The sequence below is a fragment of the Tetrao urogallus genome (assembly GCF_951394365.1).
Source record: "Tetrao urogallus genome assembly, chromosome: 26".
In the NCBI taxonomy this organism is placed as follows: Eukaryota; Metazoa; Chordata; class Aves; order Galliformes; family Phasianidae; genus Tetrao; species Tetrao urogallus.
In genome coordinates, this window is record NC_136839.1 from 323,707 (window position 1) to 341,226 (window position 17,520).

At 64.2% G+C, this 17,520-nt stretch overlaps 2 protein-coding genes across 5 annotated transcripts; both read left to right on the top strand.

The window, feature by feature from the left end:
• Positions 1 to 8,105: 8,105 nt before the first annotated feature.
• On the top strand, positions 8,106 to 12,977 carry LOC306955752 (signal transducer and activator of transcription 5B; the record flags this gene model as incomplete). 4 transcript variants are annotated; one of them, XM_079547112.1, is made up of 18 exons in its annotated part: positions 8,106 to 8,233; positions 8,326 to 8,482; positions 8,554 to 8,643; positions 8,847 to 9,021; positions 9,091 to 9,221; positions 9,294 to 9,445; positions 9,514 to 9,669; positions 9,739 to 9,918; positions 10,013 to 10,100; positions 10,262 to 10,384; positions 10,542 to 10,634; positions 10,748 to 10,954; positions 11,274 to 11,368; positions 11,435 to 11,565; positions 11,824 to 11,994; positions 12,152 to 12,203; positions 12,510 to 12,617; positions 12,687 to 12,977. In XM_079547112.1, 18 exons carry the CDS (start codon positions 8,106 to 8,108, stop codon positions 12,811 to 12,813), a joined length of 2,364 nt encoding a protein of 787 aa, XP_079403238.1. In that variant the 3' UTR covers positions 12,814 to 12,977. The 4 variants fall into 4 exon arrangements, with proteins under 4 accessions (XP_079403238.1, XP_079403239.1, XP_079403241.1 ...); XM_079547113.1 differs by having other exon boundaries at positions 11,824 to 11,979; XM_079547115.1 differs by lacking the exon at positions 10,542 to 10,634 and having other exon boundaries at positions 11,824 to 11,979.
• A 1,077-nt stretch (positions 12,978 to 14,054) lies between these two features.
• GHDC (GH3 domain containing) lies at positions 14,055 to 16,525 on the top strand (the record flags this gene model as incomplete). Its single annotated transcript, XM_079547117.1, has 8 exons — positions 14,055 to 14,307; positions 14,384 to 14,514; positions 14,594 to 15,170; positions 15,279 to 15,468; positions 15,537 to 15,608; positions 15,715 to 15,848; positions 15,935 to 16,023; positions 16,325 to 16,525. 8 exons carry the CDS (start codon positions 14,055 to 14,057, stop codon positions 16,523 to 16,525), a joined length of 1,647 nt encoding a protein of 548 aa, XP_079403243.1.
• Between the last annotated feature and the right edge of the window lie 995 nt (positions 16,526 to 17,520).

Genomic DNA, 17,520 nt, shown 5'->3' on the forward strand with positions numbered 1-17,520 from the left:
CCGCCGCCGCCGCTTTCGCTTTCCGCGGCCGTAAACAGGGCGGGGGGCGGCCCCGGGCGGCCGGAACGGGCCGTGCAGCGCCGCGCAGCGCTCTGCGTCCGGGCCGGGCCGGGCCGGGGGGGCGCGCGTTGGGCACCTGCGGGGGGCGGCCGTGCGAAGGCGCCGTCGGGGTTGGAGGTGGCGGTGTGATCTGTCGGTTTGTTTTGGGTTTGGTTGGTTTGTTTTGCCTTTTTTTGTTGTTTTAGTTTGCGTCTTTTGGGGGGTGGGGGAATAATTTTTTTTTACAATTATTTTTCTCCTCCCTTCAGTAAATATTTTGGGTGTTTCGTAACCCGCAGCGGACGAGCGCAACTTGGCGGCGGGGCCCGGCGCAGAGGCCCGCGGCCTCACTGCTGTCCCTTGGGACCGGGACGGGAGCGGCAGTCCCGGGGCCGGCAGGTGCGGGCCGGGCCGTGCGCACGCCCCCGAGGTTGCGCGAACTTTGCGCGACCGCTGCGCGGAGCCACCGCGCATCCCGAGGCGGGGAGCGGAACAGCGCGGGGCTGGGGCCGCTTCTCGCGGGGCTGATCCCGGGGGGAGCTGTGAGAGCGCGCACTGAGCGCTGGGGACGGCGCCTGGCACATCTATGGGTCTTCTGCAGCACGCGCTCTGTGCTGGGCAGAGTTGAAGCAGGATGGAAAATAAATCCCTCGTCCAAGCCGGGCACAGCAGTGCTGCCCTGCACGGCACTGATGGTGGCCTTTTGCCCAAGCCTTTTGCCGGCCGGTGCTGCGCAGGGCTGACTGCGACCCCTGGGAATGAGAGCCACCACCTGTCTGCTGCCGTATGGGAGCTGTCAGGGCTGTGAGCTCGTGCCAGACAGGGCGAGCTGGGTGCCCCCGACTGCCAGCACTGGCCCTGGCGAGGGCTGTGCCAGGGGACCCCATCTTGTCCGGGAGCAGTGTGGGGTGTCCACGGTGTGGGGTGGGAGGTGGCCCTGTGGGTCCGAGGTGCGATGCGGAGCAGTGCTCACTGACAGCAGGGCACGGCTCAGGATGTCCCCATCAGCCCGTGCAGGACTGGAGCTTTAGGAGCACGTAGTCTGGAGCAGAGCTATAGTGCTACTCAGCCCCAGTGCTTTCGGGGAACGTGGGCTGCACCCTGAGATGCCATCAGCACTCGTTGACATCCCTGGGAAGTGTGGAGGGCGCAGGCAGGTGTGTGTCTCGCTGGCAGCACAGCGTGGGCTGCCCTGGGGCTGTGAGAAGTCCATGGCCTTGCAGCACGGAGTTGGGGGGGGTGAGTGCTGGGTAGCCTGGGCAGCACTGCAGGTACCTGTGACCGGGCCAGCCTCAAGCTGTGCTGCGCTCAGAGCAATCCTGTACTTGGAGGTGCAGGAGGAGAGCTGTGCTGTGGGCCCAGCAAGTGGCTCCAGGTGGGTTTTGGGGATATTTGCTCACCTGCCCATAGCGGGGCAGCAGCGAGCGTGGGGGCTCCCAGAGCTGTCAGGATTGTGCATGAGATACTGTGGCTCCTGAGGTCTGGGTGTGAGGATGGGACCGTTCCCACCAGAAGGGGAATGCTGTGCTGCAGCGTGGCAGGAGGAGCCCTGAGGTGCAGGCAGTCTGTCCTGGAGGCCACGTGCTGCGTGCTGCTGTCATCGGCTTCGCGTTTCATGGCTTTTCCTACGGTGCTTGGCCTCTAGCAGTGGATTCTTTGGTGTGCCTGCCTCGTGCCTTTGCAGTGCGATGCTGACGCTTTGGGGCGGGCCGTGGCCTCCCAAGGATGCTCTCCCGAGTGCTCGGGGATGAGGAGCGGCTCAGTGCGGGGGGTGACACACAGCGTCTGCGGGACCTCCCCTCCTGCTGCAGGGGAAGTGCTGACTCCAAACGGGCTGCGAGGGCTTTGCCGTGGGGTTTCCCAGCCGTCTCTCGAGTGATAGTAAAACCCAGATACACTGCGTGCGAAAAATCCCTTCTCCCTGAGCTCCTGCAGCGTGTGGGCGGCCGGCGGCGAGCGGTGACGGTGCCGCGCCGCGTACAGTAAAGTGGCCCCGGCAGCTGGGAAATGACTTCTTGGTTTGCGAGGAATTCCTGTAAGGCTGAGAGACCTCGCGGCAGCGCCCGGGACCCGGCGGGGTGCCCGCCTTGCGGGGCTCCGTGCCCCTGCCCGACTCTGGGGGGGGGGGGGCCTGGCACCGCTCCTGCTCCCCCCAGCGGGGCTGCGCTCCGGCCCGTGTCGCTCCGGCTGCCGCCTGGGTTCAGCTGTCCCCGGCTCCGAGCGCTCCGGGTGAAGCGGATTCGACAGCTGTGGTGTGGCGGTGGCGTGCCTTTCCTTTCATGGGGTGTCTATTTTGCAACCCCCAAGTGTTTTGATCCCGGGAGGAGGGGGGTGGGGGTGTTTACCCTGGCACCGCGTGTCCGGCGCGGGGCTGCGAGCTGCGCTGGCCATGCCTGAATGTTACACGCAGCAACAGTTCTAGCAACATCTGCTGGCTGATAAAAGGTACGTTGCCGTGAACTGCTTCTCCCTGCCTCGTTGGGAAATGTCGAGGGGGAGGCAGGCGTGTGAGCGCGGCTTCCTGGCCGATAGGGGAGAGCTGACTTGCTGATAAAGCAGAATCCTCCCATCTCGCTGCACCAGAGGGCTGGCAGCGTTCGTTCCCCGCTGTGCGCTGCTCTGTGCTGCCGGCGATGCGCTGCTGCCCGGCCCCGCGCCGCGACTCTGGCGGCCGGAATGCCGCAGCCGGGCCGTAGCGCGCTCACGACGCGATCCTCGCTCAAGCAGTCGCCGGTGAGTTTTGCAATCTCCGTTTTTCGCCGTAACTTCGTGTCTTCCTGTTGTTGTGAGGTGTAAATACCGGGTTGTAGCGCGGCTGTGCTCGGGGAGGGAACTGGGGAAAAAGCTGACGGTGGGGCGGCGCCGGGAGCGCGCACCGCCGGGTTTTGCTCCGCGCGCTCCATTGCCGCCTGCAGAGCCCAGCGGAGGAGAGGCAGCTCCGCTTGTGGCGATCCCAACGCCGGCGTGGGCTGAAGTACAGCTGTAAAACGATCCCTGTCCTGTGGTGCTGTAAAAACGAGCTCCGGCTCTTCTGGGCTCCGTGGCACAGCTGCCTCGGCCTGGCACGCTCCTTTTATAAACCCGTTACTCACCCCGCGCTCCTGGAAATGTTTTGGGGGAGCGGCTGCTGCTCCCCATCGGCGCGTCGGCAGAATCTGCGGTGCGGGACCCGACCAATTCCCGCCGTGTCTGCGGGCTCCACGGGCGTGAGAGCCAACGCTGCATCCTGTGCCACCGCACGAGGGACCTCCGGCCCTGGGTGCCAATCTGAATGAGAACTGTTCTGGCAGACGGCCGTCTTTGAGTTGTTTATTCCCATTCCCTCTGTCAGCCTTCTGGGCGTTTGCGTGCCCCCCTCCCTGCAGCAGGGTTTGCTCTGCCTGCCCGCCCAGCTCTATTGCAGCCCGGTGCTCTGCGGTGCCATGTGGACGTGCCGGCTGTGCCAGGACCCGGGGCGGGTGACCGTGCCCTGCGGCTCCTGCTGGGATGGGGCACTTGGTGCCTGCGCTGCCCCAAATGGGCTCCGCTCTGCAAATCCAGCTTGGCAGGTGAATGGATTAGTGTGATTGTGTGCGCTCACTGAGGCATGGCAGATAAAATGAAATTGTGTCTGCGGACCCAAATCGGGGCTAATTCGATGCCGTGATGAGCTTAATCCCCGCAGCCTCCCTGGGCAGGGATTAGCAGTGTGCCCGGCGTGGGGCTGCGTCCCCGGGAGGTGCTGGCTGAGCTCCGGTGGTGTTGTGCAGCATCAGGAAAGCACTGCACGTGGTCAGAAGTTTGGGGCCACGCTGCAGTGTGCAGGAGCTGCTGTCAGCCCCTGGATTCGAGGGATTTCACTGGGATTTCACTGGGTATTTTGATGGTTTGGTTTTTACGTAGGCAGCTGGGCCTCTGTGGTTGTAAGGGAAAATCTAAAGGGGGAGCCACACATTCCCAAACCCTCGAGTGCCAGGGGGCAAATAAAAATGAATGTTAATGACTCTGATTAATATCATGTGCGGGCATTCCTGCTGGCCTCGGGTTGGTGCTGGGCAGCAGGCGCCGGTCCCTGCCCATGCAGGACACGCACACCGCCCTCCCCGCAGTGCTGTGGGCCCGCTTGGGGTTCCCCTGTTCCTGTGCTCTGCAAGTTCTCCATTTTGGCTCCCGACACGGCAGGGCTGCGTGGCCTCTGCCGGATGGGAGAGCGCAGAGTGGGCACCGCGCCTCTGCCTGGCGGCTGCTGGAAGAAAATACTGAATTTCTCCCCCATCGCTGCCCAGCTCTGAGTGCCAGCGGCGGCCCGGTGTTCTGCCGCCCTGCTCCCCAGCACAGTGTGGCAGGGGCTGATCCCACTGCCTCCTGGTGCCACGGGGCTGAGCCCTCGGCTGCTGCCGCTCTTCGGCACGAGACAAACCCCATCAAAGCGCTGAGCTTCTAGAAGGAGCTCTCCTGAACCCGCCGCTGCCACCACCTCGCAGCCGAAAGCTGGAAACCGCACGCGGGCGAAGAAGGGGCGAGCAGAGCTGATCCCAGCACAGCGGGTGCCCTGTGGGGAGCTTGGGGCAGGCGAGGGTCGGGGGCTCAGCCCCGATGCCGAGCGGAGCCGCGGGGTGCAGGTGAGCGCAAACCCCCCCATGTCCATCCTCAGCGCTTCTCCCTGGAGGGGGGGTCGAGGGGGCCCAGCCCCACAGGTCGGGGCTGCATCCCACTGCGGGGGGGGGATGAGGGCAGGGGTTGCCATCCCTGTGCTCCCAGTTGCGCTGTGCAGGTGGTGGAAGGAAGCAGCCGGAGCACAGCGCTGCCCGGCTGCGCAGGCAGCTGACATTTTGGAAGGAAATAGCTGCTCTCAGCTCCTTCCTGTAGCACGCAGCCTGCAAAACGGCCGCGCCGGGACCCGGCTGTGCCGGCAGCGCCTGCCCGGAGCCACCACCGCGCTGCCCTGCAGGCTGCGGCGAGCGGACCCGAGTGAGTACGGCCCGGGATGAGTGTGCGGATGGGGGATGGCAACCCGGCCCGCATCTGCCGGCCCCGTGCCGCGCAGGAGCCAGGGACCGTGCCTGGAGCTCTCTGAGCCTGGGGAGGCCGTGGGCCATGGAGCCCTTTGGGTGCACGCAGAACCCTTCGTGTCTGCAGGGCAGGACGCAGAGCGTGGCGGCCACGTGAAGGTGAAGGGGCTGAGCTGGGGTGGCACCGGGGGAGCTCAGCAGAGAGGGGCTGCCTGGGGGCTGTGTGCATCCCCAGGGTGGAGCAGGGGTAGCACGTGGGTGTCTGTGGGGGGGAACCGGTGCCATCCATGTGCCGAGCGGCCGCTGCTGGCTGCTTCTCCCAGAGCCAGTGGGATGGGGCCGCATCCAGCCCTGGCTGAGACCTGGTGTGAGCTGCCCTTCACTGTGGGATGTGGGTCCCTTCTATGGCACAGTGCCCCCCTGGGAGCACCAACCCACGCGGTGCTCGGGGTCCAGCCTTGTGGCCACCGGTGAGGCCGTCTCTGACCTGGAAGAGATCTTGGGCTCCCGGAGGTGCTGGGAAACCACGTGTCTGTGTGTTTACTGTGGCGAGCGCAGGGCTGCTATGGAGCCGGCACCGCAGCTTTAGCACCAACGTGGCGGGGGGAGGGGGAGAGCTGCTCCCTGCTGGGAGGAAATTGCACCCAGACCCCCCTGCTTGGGGCTGGGGAGCCCCACAAAAAGGGCAGTGTGGGCACTGCTGCGGCAGAGGGGCCACATGGGGCAGCAGCAGCAGCCACAGCCCTTTTGGTGTGCCCCCTCCTCCCCCAGCACTTTACCTGGCCCTTCAGGGCGCGTGGGGGACCAGGGCCTGCAGTCGGTGGGTGTGCTGGTGTGAGCACGGGGACCATCCCTGGAGGGGTTGTGTGTTGTGAGCATGATGTGAGAGCCCCACAAGCATCCTGCAGCTGTGCACTGTGAGCATCCTGCGAGCATCCCAGGACTGCGTGCCATGAGCATCCTGCGAGCACCCACATCTGTGTGCAGAAAGCATCTCAGGAGCATCCTGCAGGCATCCTGCGCTCAGCTGGAACTGGCTCACCAGGGCAGCAGCAGTTTGGGGGCAGCGGCCCTTGGGCAGGTGCTGCCCATGCTGTGGCTTTGCTGTGCTCCCTGCACACAAGACTGTGTCTGCCAGCCTCGCCCTATGAGACATTTCCCTCCTTTTTCTATTTGCTGCTGGGCTGTGGCTTTCCTGCAACTCACGGCTGGAGCTGGCTGCCAGCCTGCTGCTGTGCCTGGGAGGCTCTGGGGCTTGCCAGTGTTGGCTGTGGCCACAGCCCATCCCAACTGCAGCCTCGGCTGGGTCTCCTGACCACCCCTGGAACTCAGAGGTGCTCCCAGCTCCCTCATGTTGTTGCCTTGAGTCCTCTAGGAAACATGCTTTGTGTGCATTTCACCCATTTTGCAGACAATCTGGTAATGACAGTTGGGCAGTGGAGCTACTGGCATCTCCCTGCCAGGCACCCCTCCTCAAGCTGTCCCCACTTTACCCCTCCACAGCAACTGTCCTGCTGTGTGCAGCATTGCAAGCACTAAGTCACCAGCAGGCAAGTTGCTGTGGCTTGTTGAGTTGCTGCTGGTTAACCGAGCTGTGGTAATGGGTGGGATTATAGCTCCCTGCCAGGACTAACTAAATGCAAAGTAGCTGAAACCACTGCAATTATCTGTCTCTTGCATTTGTTTGCCGTGCATGCAGCTGACTGCTGCAGCTGCCCCTGGTGCTGCAGCTAAGGCATGGCTGCTGGGGCTGTCCTCAGGATGGGATGGGATGAGGACGGGGATGGGACAGGGATGTGGCACCAGACGTTTCTGCATCTTTTGGGAACGTCTGCTGTGCTCGTGGCCAGCTCCCATGGCGGCGCAGCTCCACACACAACGATGAGGCCACAGCAGCTGCAGCACTGTGCTGCCTGCCGGCGCTCCATGCAAAGTCCTGCAGCTCCTGGGAAGGTTCCCCAGCCTGTGGATGAGGCAGAAAACAAGCAGTGTGGAGAAATGCCTGTGGCTGCATCAGTGATACTTTTCCTTGGCTGTGGGTATCATCCCAGTGCCCACGGGGTGCATTTTGGGGCTGTCCTGCACCCCCCGCAGCGCTCCTGTTCTGCCCACCATTCCCACTGCCATGTTCCCATCTCCTGCTCCAAAGCAGAGCCTTTTGTGCACCCTAACAGGGAGCTGACCACAGCAGCAGATTAATACTTGTTGCTTAACAACCCATTCAAGTGGAGTAGGAAGTGTTCTGCTCCTGTAAGATGGAATGTATCACCATTTTCTTGATAGGAAGAGCAGCATTTGTTTGTTCTTTTGTCTGTGCTGATGTTTCTGTGCTGGGCCTGGGCTGCTCCCAGGGTTCCATCCCTTCCTGGTGCAGTAAAACCATTCCTGGCATCCTCTGCAGCTCTGCCAGCAGCAGCATTTCCATCAGAGCCTCTTATCAATTGTCAGCAATTGCTAACTGCCTGCGCGTGCATTGCTATCGGCCTCCCCCTGTACCCTTTTCCTCACTGCTTTCTGTTTTCATTGCCTCCCCCAGGCCTAGCAGAATTTCTAGCTCACTGTCTCTTCTGTGAATGGGGAAACGTTCCTTGCTTTTTATAAGGGAAAAAATCATTTTTAGCCAACTCGGTTATTGTTCCTCTTCCTGTGTAGGGTGGGGAGTGGGGGAAAGGTCTGGCACTGGGTAGGTGCCGTCTCTCCGCAGTCCTGGCTCCGTTTGCTGTGTGCGTGGCTGCTCCCTGACAGTGGGGATGCCAGGGCTGTGTGTCTGTATCCACAACCTGTGGTTCTGGAGCCACTGAGGCTGCCTGGCCCTACTGACACCAGAGCTCCTCGCCAGCCCCCTGCCCCCGCTTCCCTGACCACGAGTCCGTGGTGCAGCAAAGGGAAATGGCAGCAAAGCGGCCGAGGCAGCGGCGCCATCTGTGAATGCCTCCAAGCTGTCCGATGGCTTTTCCTGGAACAGGGCGGTGACACAGAGCTGAGATCCCCCCCGTCCCCTCGGGGTGGCTCTGGGGGTTCCCAGTGCGGGGTCCCTGCGCGGTGCTGACGATGCGTCCCCGCAGGTGGTGAGCCATGGCGGTGTGGATCCAGGCGCAGCAGCTCCAGGGCGAAGCCCTGCGGCAGATGCAGGCGCTCTATGGGCATCACTTCCCCATCGAGGTGCGGCACTACCTGTCACAGTGGATCGAGAGCCAGGCGTGGTGAGTCGGCCGCACCGAGCCCCGCGGCGCCGTGCTGCCCCTCTGCCTCCGCTCTGCCCCCCCCCTGCCATTGCTCCGTTGCACCCCCAAAGGGACTCCATCGACCTCGACAACCCCCAGGAGAATGTGAAGGCGACGCAGCTGCTGGAGGGGCTGATCCAGGAGCTGCAGAAGAAGGCGGATCACCAAGTGGGTGAAGATGGCTTCCTGCTGAAGATCAAGCTGGGGCATTATGTCACGCAGCTGCAGGTGAGCAGGGGGCTGCAATGGGGTGACCGGGGTTCCCTGCCCCGCACCCGGCTCAGCTCGCATCTCTGCAGAACACGTATGACCGCTGCCCCATGGAGCTGGTGCGCTGCATCCGGCACATCCTGTACCACGAGCAGAGGCTGGTGCGGGAGGCGAACAACGTGAGTGGGGCTGCAGGCATCGCCGGAGTGAGGAGTGGGTCCTGAGGGTGGGGGTGTGGGGATCTCCATCATCAGGGTGATGGAGAGGGAATGGGGAGGTGCTCACTGCCCTCCAGCTCTTGGTGGGGACGGGGAGGGTCCCTTTGTCCCTTTGATCCCAGAGGGGATCCCCAGCCGTGCTCAGTGCTCCCGTGCCCATGCAGAGCCCCTCACCCGCCGGCACTCTGGTGGACGCCATGTCGCAGAAGCACCTGCAGATCAACCAGACCTTTGAGGAGCTGCGGCTCATCACACAGGACTCAGAGAACGAGCTGAAGAAGCTGCAGCAGACACAGGAATACTTCATCATCCAGTACCAGGAGAACATGCGCCTGCAAGGTGCCTGAGGGGTTTGGGGGGGCGCGGGGCCGGGCGCCGGCCGTGCCCTAACGCTGTCCCCATCCCCAGCCCAGTTCTCCCAGCTCTCCCAGCTGGGTCCCCAGGAGCGCCTCTCACGGGAGACGACGCTGCAGCAGAAGAAGGCGTCGCTGGAGGCCTGGCTGCACCGGGAGGCGCAGACACTACAGCAGTACCGTGTGGTGAGTGCCAGGGGGTGTCCCCACAGCGGCTGCGTGCCACCCCGTGCGCTGTGACAACGTCCTGCCCGACAGGAGCTGGCCGAGAAGCACCAGAAGACGCTGCAGCTGCTGCGCAAACAGCAGACGACGATCCTGGACGATGAGCTGATCCAATGGAAGCGCCGGCAGCAGCTGGCGGGCAACGGCGGCCCCCCCGAGGGCACCCTGGATGTGCTGCAGACCTGGTGGGTGCCGGTGGGAGGGGGGAACTGGGTCCGTTCCCATGGTGGGTGCTGAGCCTGCTGTCCCCCAGGTGCGAGAAGCTGGCGGAGATCATCTGGCAGAACCGGCAGCAGATCCGCCGCGCCGAGCACTTGTGCCAGCAGCTGCCCATCCCCGGCCCCGTGGAGGAGATGCTGTCAGAGCTGAACGGCACCATCACCGACATCATCTCCGCCCTGGTCACCAGGTAGGGGGGCAGCTCGGGGGATGGGGGGCATTTTGGGCTCCTCTGCCCGCCTGACTCTCTGCCCCCCAGCACCTTCATCATCGAGAAGCAGCCTCCCCAGGTGCTGAAGACACAGACCAAATTTGCAGCCACCGTGCGGCTCCTGGTGGGGGGGAAGCTGAACGTGCACATGAACCCCCCCCAGGTGAAGGCCACCATCATCAGTGAGCAGCAAGCCAAGGCCCTGCTGAAGAATGAGAGCACCCGCAAGTAATGCCTAAGGGGCCAGGAATGGGGATGTGGAGGCAGCGGGGTCGGGGGGTGTGAGGGGCTGCTGCCATCCTGACCCCCTGTCCTCACGCAGTGAGAGCAGTGGGGAGATTCTCAACAACTGCTGTGTGATGGAATACCACCAGGCCACCGGGACGCTCAGCGCGCACTTCCGCAACATGGTGAGAGCCAGCAGTCCCGTGCCTGGTGCCTCTGCCACACCGCGTGTCCCGTGGTCACCATTTATGTTGTCATCCATGCTGCATCCCTCCTGTGCTCACCCCTTGTGTCCCCATCTGTCCTGCACTCTCCTTCCGTGGGCTCACCCCTTGTGTCCCTGCAGTCCCTGAAGCGGATCAAGCGCTCGGACCGCCGCGGCGCTGAGTCGGTGACGGAGGAGAAGTTCACCATCCTCTTTGAGTCGCAGTTCAGCGTCGGTGGCAACGAGTTGGTCTTCCAGGTGAAGGTAAAGCTATTGGTCATGGGTGAACTGTGGACACCGTGCCCACACACAGAGCTACGGGACCGGGATGGGGCGTGTATTTGGGGGGTGTGGGGGGAGTGGGGGGGAGGTCCCGCCACATCCCATCTCAGTTCTGTGCCGCTGTCCTTCCTGCTGGCAGACGCTGTCCCTGCCTGTGGTGGTGATCGTGCATGGCAGCCAGGACAACAACGCCACGGCCACCGTGCTCTGGGACAACGCCTTTGCGGAGCCCGTGAGTACGGAGTGATGGGTGGCCTCCATCCACCTGAAGAGCAGGGCTGCCCAGCGGGGATGTGCCCGAGGCCGGGTGTTGGCCACGCTGACTCTGTCCCGTGTCCTCTCCAGGGCCGCGTGCCCTTCGCCGTGCCCGAAAAAGTGCAGTGGCCGCAGCTCTGTGAGGCACTCAACATGAAGTTCAAGGCAGAGGTGCAGAGCAGCCGCGGGCTGACAAAGGAGAACTTAGTGTTCCTGGCACAGAAGCTCTTCAACAGCACCAGCTCCCACCTGGAGGATTACAGCAGCACCACGGTGTCCTGGGCCCAGTTCAACCGGGTGAGCGGGTGCTCTGTGTGCCAGGATGGGCTTGGCTGCACTGCGGTGCCAGCGCTTATGCCCAAAGAGAGCTGTTTTGTGTTGGATCAGTGCAAAACCCAACCAGGTGTTGGCTGCAGCAGAGCAGGAGGTGTTGCCCTCCACGTTTGGAGGCTGCAGTGCTCTGTGTCCCTGGGGTTCGCTGCTTGTGCTCCCCAAGCTGTGCTGCGTGGTGTCGTGGGATGAGGGCTGGTGGGTGCCCAGCTCTGCATCCATCCGGGTCTCCGCCACATCCGTGTGTTTGGAGGCAGGAGTGCTCACTTTTTGGGGCTTTCCACAGGAAAATCTGCCTGGGAGGAACTACACCTTCTGGCAGTGGTTTGACGGTGTGATGGAGGTGTTGAAGAAGCATCTGAAGCCTCACTGGAACGATGGGTAAGAGCCGTCCTGCCCTGCGTGCACGGCGCCGCGCCGCCCGCCTGACGCCCTCGCTCTGCATAGGGCCATTCTGGGCTTCGTCAACAAGCAGCAGGCGCACGACCTCCTCATCAGCAAACCCGACGGCACCTTCCTGCTGCGCTTCAGTGACTCGGAGATCGGCGGCATCACCATCGCGTGGAAGTTCGACTCCGGTGAGCGCAGCCCCCGCTGCCCCCATCTCCGTGTCCCCACCTGGGCTCCTTCAGCACCTCCTGTGTCTGCTTGGCACCAGCACCACCAGTTGCGTGCCTGCAGCTCCCCTTCGTTCCCGCCAGCTCCTGCTTTCTGGCAGGCTGTGTTTTGTCCCCAGATGTTGGGGGAGGGAAAAAGCTCAGGAAGCAACGTTGGATTTTCGGCACAGTTTCAGGCTCACCCCAGGTATCACTGCGGTGCCCTCTCTTGTCTTCCAGCTGAGAGGATGTTCTGGAACCTGATGCCTTTCACCACCAGGGACTTCTCTATCCGCTCGCTGGCTGACCGCCTCGGGGACCTCAGTTACCTCATCTACGTGTTCCCTGACCGGCCCAAGGATGAGGTCTTCTCCAAGTACTACACGCCGGTTCTCTGTGAGTCCACGCCAGGTAGCGCTGCCCTTCACCCCTCACGCGTCACTCCTCCTCACCTCCCCTGGGGAGGGCCTGGGCTTGCCAGCACATCCAGCCCTGGGGGCCCCCACCCTTCTGCAGGTGTGCAGTGTGCCCGCAGCTCTGCACCTCAGCACTGCCTTCTTTCCTCTAGCTAAAGCTGTGGATGGGTACGTGAAGCCACAGATCAAGCAAGTTGTGCCAGAGTAAGTGCGAGTGTGCGGGGTCCCATGGGTTCATCCTTGGCTTGCTGGGCTGGGTCGCTCCCAGCCACAGTGCCCTGCTGGCCGCATAGGCGCTGGGGATGAGCAGCTCGTAGTGCCCAACAGCAAGGGGCCGCAATGCTCCTCTGGGAGCCCAGATCTCCCCATGGCCAACAGGGCTGGGACCCTGCAGGTGGCTGCTGCTACTGGGGACTGAGATGGGGAGCATGTGCAGGGTCTGGATCCCTGCTAGGAGGCGATGAGCGTTGCCAGGACCCACGCAGCACTCACCCGCTCTCATCCCTGCAGGTTTGTGAGCGCATCAGGTGACGCCGTCCCTGGGGGGGGCACCTACATGGACCAGGCTCCATCGCCGGCCGTCTGCTCTCACCCCCATTACAACATGTACACGCAGAAGTAGGTATCATGTCCCCATCCCCCCTGCGGCCACCCTGGCCCACACCCTCACCCCCTCACCTCCTGCAGCCCCGAGACCGTGCTGGACCCTGAAGGTGACTTCGACCTGGACGACACCATGGACGTGGCCCAGCACGTGGAGGAGCTGCTGCGGCGCCCCATGGACAGTCAGTGGATCCCCCACGCCCAGTCGTGACCGGCGGCCGCACGGCCCCACTTTGGCCCCCAGCGCTGCGGGGACTGTGCCGTGTTTGTGTCTCTGTGCCCAACCGGGGGGCAGGCGGCCATGGGGGGGTTCTCGCCCCACAGATTTGCTCTGTGCTGTCCCCAAATGCAGGGTGGTGTCCAGCTCTTTGATGTTTATGCCCTTGTATAAAAGGCAGCGGATTTGTCGCATGGTTTTTCCTGTATGTTCCTTTTACACGGCCCAGCTTCGGCTTTCCGCTTCTGCTCGCGGCGGTGCTGCCCCACTCCCCGCAGACCCGGGGGGGGCCGGGGAGGCCCGGCCGCGGGTTCGCTATCTGCAGCCGCCACAAGGATGTACGTGTGCGCGTCGGTGTTCTATCGCGGTGACCCCGTTCCCCGGGCGGGGGGTGGCAGTCTGCGGTGTCGGGGTCTTCTCCAGGTCCCCATCTCGTCCTCTGCCCCCGACGGCTGCGGGGAGTCCTCCCGGCTCCGGGTGCATCCCCTCGGTCCCCTCCGGCACCGCTGCGGGGAGGGGGGCGGTGGGGAGGGAGGAAGCGCAGCGAGGGGCGGGCAGGAGGCGGCGGAGGCGGGAAGGGGCCCCTCTTCCCCCCCGGCCCGTCCCATCCGTGTCCCAGAACCTCTGGTTCCCTGGCGATGTTATTTTTCTACCACAGAGTAAATAAAGCACGGACTATTTTTGTAACACAAAAGCTCTGGGTTTCACGTGTGTCTCGGGGAGGGCGCAGCTCCCGGCCCCGCTCTGCCGGGGGGTAGGGGCCCCTCACCCGCACCCGTCGGGCTGGGGTCGGGGCAGGAGGCTCGGGAGCTGCAGGCATTGCCCCGGGCCAAAGTAAAGCAAACCGAATTCCGCTGTTTCTTTTGTTTTCTTTTGTTTTGTTTTGTTTGTTTTATTTTTTAATAAAAGGGCCGCCCCGTTCCGAGCGGTGCACACCGGGCTGCGTTTGTTGTCTATTTTTATTTGCGATTCGTTCCTCTGCTCGCATCGCACCGTCGGGGCTGGGAAGGGGCGGCGTGGTTTTTTACTGAAATACAGAAGGGAGAAAACGAAAATAAATCCTGCGCTCGGGCGCAGAGGCGGAGCCGCCCGGTGCTCACTTCCCGGGGCGGGGGGACAGCGGGCGGGCCCGGGCGCGCTCATTGCCCGTCATTTCTGCCGGAGCCGGAACAGCCGGCGGCGACCGGGGGGGGCGGACCGGGGGGAAGCGGGAGCGCGGCGGGGCGGGTGCGGAGATGGCGCCGGCCGCGCTCTCGGGGGCGCTGCTGTCCGCGATCTCCGGGCCGATGTTGGCCGCGGTCGTCGCGCTGTTGGTGGCCGTGTGCGTGGTGCTGCCCTCCGCCCCGCCGCTGCGGCACCGCCTGCTCCGCGCCGCGCTGCTGCGGGCCTCGGGGTGGCAGCGGCGCCGCCTGGAGCTGCAGAGCACCGACGTGCGGCACGGGCAGGAGCGGCGGCTGCGGCGGCTGCTGCCCCCCGGCGAGGCCCCGGGTGAGCGGGGTTGGGAGAGGAAAGCGGGCAGCGGGGACTGCGGGGCGCCCTTCTGAGCCCCGCCTTCCGCTCGCAGGGTCCGAAGCGTTCCGGGAGCGTCACCCGCCGAGCACGTGTTGCAATGACGGGGAGCGAGCGGAGCCGCTGCCGCCGCTGAGCCTCTGGGCCGTGCTGCGGAGCTGCTGGAGAGCCGAGCCCGCGCTGCAGGTAGCCAAGGGCTGCGGGGAGCGCGGCGCGGGCGGTGCCCCGCGGCTTTGTTCTGCAGCCCCCCGATCTCTCCGCACAGGGGGTCCTGCTCTACCTGCACGCCTTGCACCGCACCTTCCCGCAGGCGCTGACGCTCCGCGGCACGGCCCTGCTGGGCTGGGCGCCCACCGCTCCCCGCACCCCGGGCTTCTGCCCGCTGCCCACGCTGTACTGCACGCCCCCCGAGGCCGCCGCCCTGCCCCTGCGCTCCGCAGCCCTGCGGGTGCAGCTGCTCTTCGCCCTGCAGACGCGTGCGCTGCGCGTGCTGGAGGCCCGGCTGCCCAACGAGCTGCACGACGCGCTGGCGGCGCTGCGGGACGGCTGGGCAGAGCTGGCCCACGACCTGGCGCTGGGCACGCTGAGCCCCCAGCCCGGGCTGCCCGAGGAGGTGCGGGGTCGGCTGCAGGCGCTGCTGGTCCCCGACGGCACGCGGGCAGCAGAGCTGCGGGCTGAGTGTGAGAGGGGCTTCGAGGGCATCGTGCGGCGCCTGTGGCCGCAGCTGCAGGTGGTGGTGGTGGGGACGGTGCGCGGCGGGGAGCGGCTGTACTGCGATGCTCTGAGCCGGGCAGCCTGCAAGGGGCTGCCCCTGTACTGCCCCTGGTACCGGGTGGCAGGAGGTGAGTGCTGGGGGTGCAGCATCCCTCCCGCAGGGATCGATCTTCTCTCTGTGCCCTACAGAGGGGATGAGGAGAGTGGTCTGGAGCTCACAGCCGCTCTCTGCCCAGCTCTGCTCGGTGTCAACCTGTGGCCAAAAGAGCCCACGCCTCGCTTTGTGCTGTGCCCAGAGTGGGCATTTTGTGAGTTCCTGCCCTGCCCAGCCGAGGAGGAGGAGAAGCAGCGCACGGTGCTGCTGGGCGAGCTTTGGGAGGGACGCGAGTACACACTGATCCTCACCGCCCGGCCCAGGGAGTACAGGTGCTCTGCTGTGGGACTGCGGGGGCTGTGCACCCCTCCCCAGCCTCATGCCCCCACTGCCCACACAGGTGCCGTGCCGGAGAGGTGCTGCAGGTGGCCGGCTTTCATAAGCAGTGCCCTGTGGTGGAGCCCGTGCGCAGGTGAGGTCACCCCAGCCCTGTGACCCTCACCTTTAGGCAGGCTGTGGGGATGCACGGTGCTGCTGGCACCCCCAGTGCAGGCTCTCCAGCCCTGCTGTGCCCGCAGGGAGAGCCAAGCGCTGAGTGTGCGTGGCGAGAGCATCCCTGAGGAGCAGTTCTGCCGCAGCCTGTGCCGTGCCGTGGGCATGTGGCCGGGTGCCCGCCTCATGGACTACATCTGCGTGGAGAGCACCTTGCTGGGTGAGCATCCCCAAAGCGTTCCTGTCACCCGCCTCCAAGAGCTGGTGGCTGCGGGTGGCCGTGACGTGCTGGTGGCGCCACCACAGGTGCCTTCTCAGGGGCCGGTGCCCCCCATTACGAGGTATTCGTGGAGCTGCGGGGCCTGCGTGACCTGTCGGAGGGGCAACGGCACAAGGTAAGGCGGTTTGGGGTTTGCCGATGGCAGGCAGGGTGCAGATCTGCTGTGCGCTCCCTGCCCGCCCCGCCGCCACGCGGTGGCAGTGCTCACCGGCAGCGGGATTCCTCCGGGATTGCTTTGCTGATGTGCTGAGCGGGAGCACCGCGAGCAGGGAAGGCTTTTGGCGAAAGGGCTTCTTCCCCGTCTGGTATCAGAGCAGGGGCTCTGGGTAGCTCTGGGTTTTGGGGGGTGGCAGCTGCTCCATAGGGAAAGCAGAGTTTTGGGATGCGCGCTGGCAGCTCCCCCTCCCTGTCTGCAGCTGGACCACTGCCTGCAGGAGGATTTCCCCATCTACAAATCGTTCCGCTTCAAGGGCAGCATCGGGCCCCTGCGCCTGCACCTGGTTGGGGCCGGGGCCTTCGCGCGGCTGCGGGAGGCCATGGGCCGCCCCGTCCCCATGCCGCGGGTGCTGCGGGAGGAGCGGCTGCTGGCCTTCATCCAGGGCACCGTTATCTCCTAAGGGCAGCGCTGGGCTGGCTTGGTGTCACCCACCGGGCACCGAGTGGGACTGGGGTGAGGGCACCCGATGGAGCCGGCAGAGCGTGACCGTGGCTCTTCTCAGGGCTCGCTTTGGGCACAGGGAGGGACTGTGGCTGCAGGTGGGCACCCTCTGGGCCTTTCTGGACGTGCCTTAGCCAAAGGTTGGCCCCATCAAGTGCCACCAGACGCGGGGCAGCGGTGCCTGTGCCTTCCCTGAGGGTCCCTTGGGGGTTTGCAGCCGGTGGCCACCACAGGAGAACAGCAGAAACCTCCCTCGCAGTGGGGAGCCCGGGGCTCTGCAGCTTTGTGTCCCCTGGCACGGATGCCCTGCGTGCTGGCAGTGGGGACGGCTGCCCCTCCGCAGCCCCAGCACGTGTCTGGTGGTTCGGAAGCAATCAGCTCCAGCAGGGGCTTTTAAACGTAAAAAACAAACAGGAAAAAATAAAAAACAGATGCAAAATAAAAGAGGATTAACTCTCAAATATAAATAAAGGACAGCGCTCTGGGATTGATTCTTTTTTTATTTTATTTTTAATCCTCATTAAGAGATTTGTTGATGACAACCCTGACTGTTCTGATGAGAAGTTGGCCTTTGTTATCTGCTCGCCTCAGTCCTGGGGAGGGGTCAGCATGAATATTTAACCAGCTCAGCGTTTGTCTGGGGCTCTGGCAGTGTCTGGGGCCGTTGATGCCTTTGAGGCACAAACGTACCAGGTGGGGGGGGGGGGGGGGAGCTGGTCCTTTCCCTGCTTGTTAAGGTTTATTTTAAGGGCTACTGAGCCGTGGCGCTCAGAGAGCCTGCTGTGCACACAGCTGTTACCAGGGTGGGGGCAAGCAAGGCCACTTGTCTTAAAGAAGGCAGGCATGAAGCATCCCTGCAGTGCAGCCACCGCCTCCTGCCAGGGTAGAAATGGTGTGGAGGGCCCTTCCCTGCCATGCCATGCTGGAAATAAGCCTGGAGCAAAATTCCTGTTG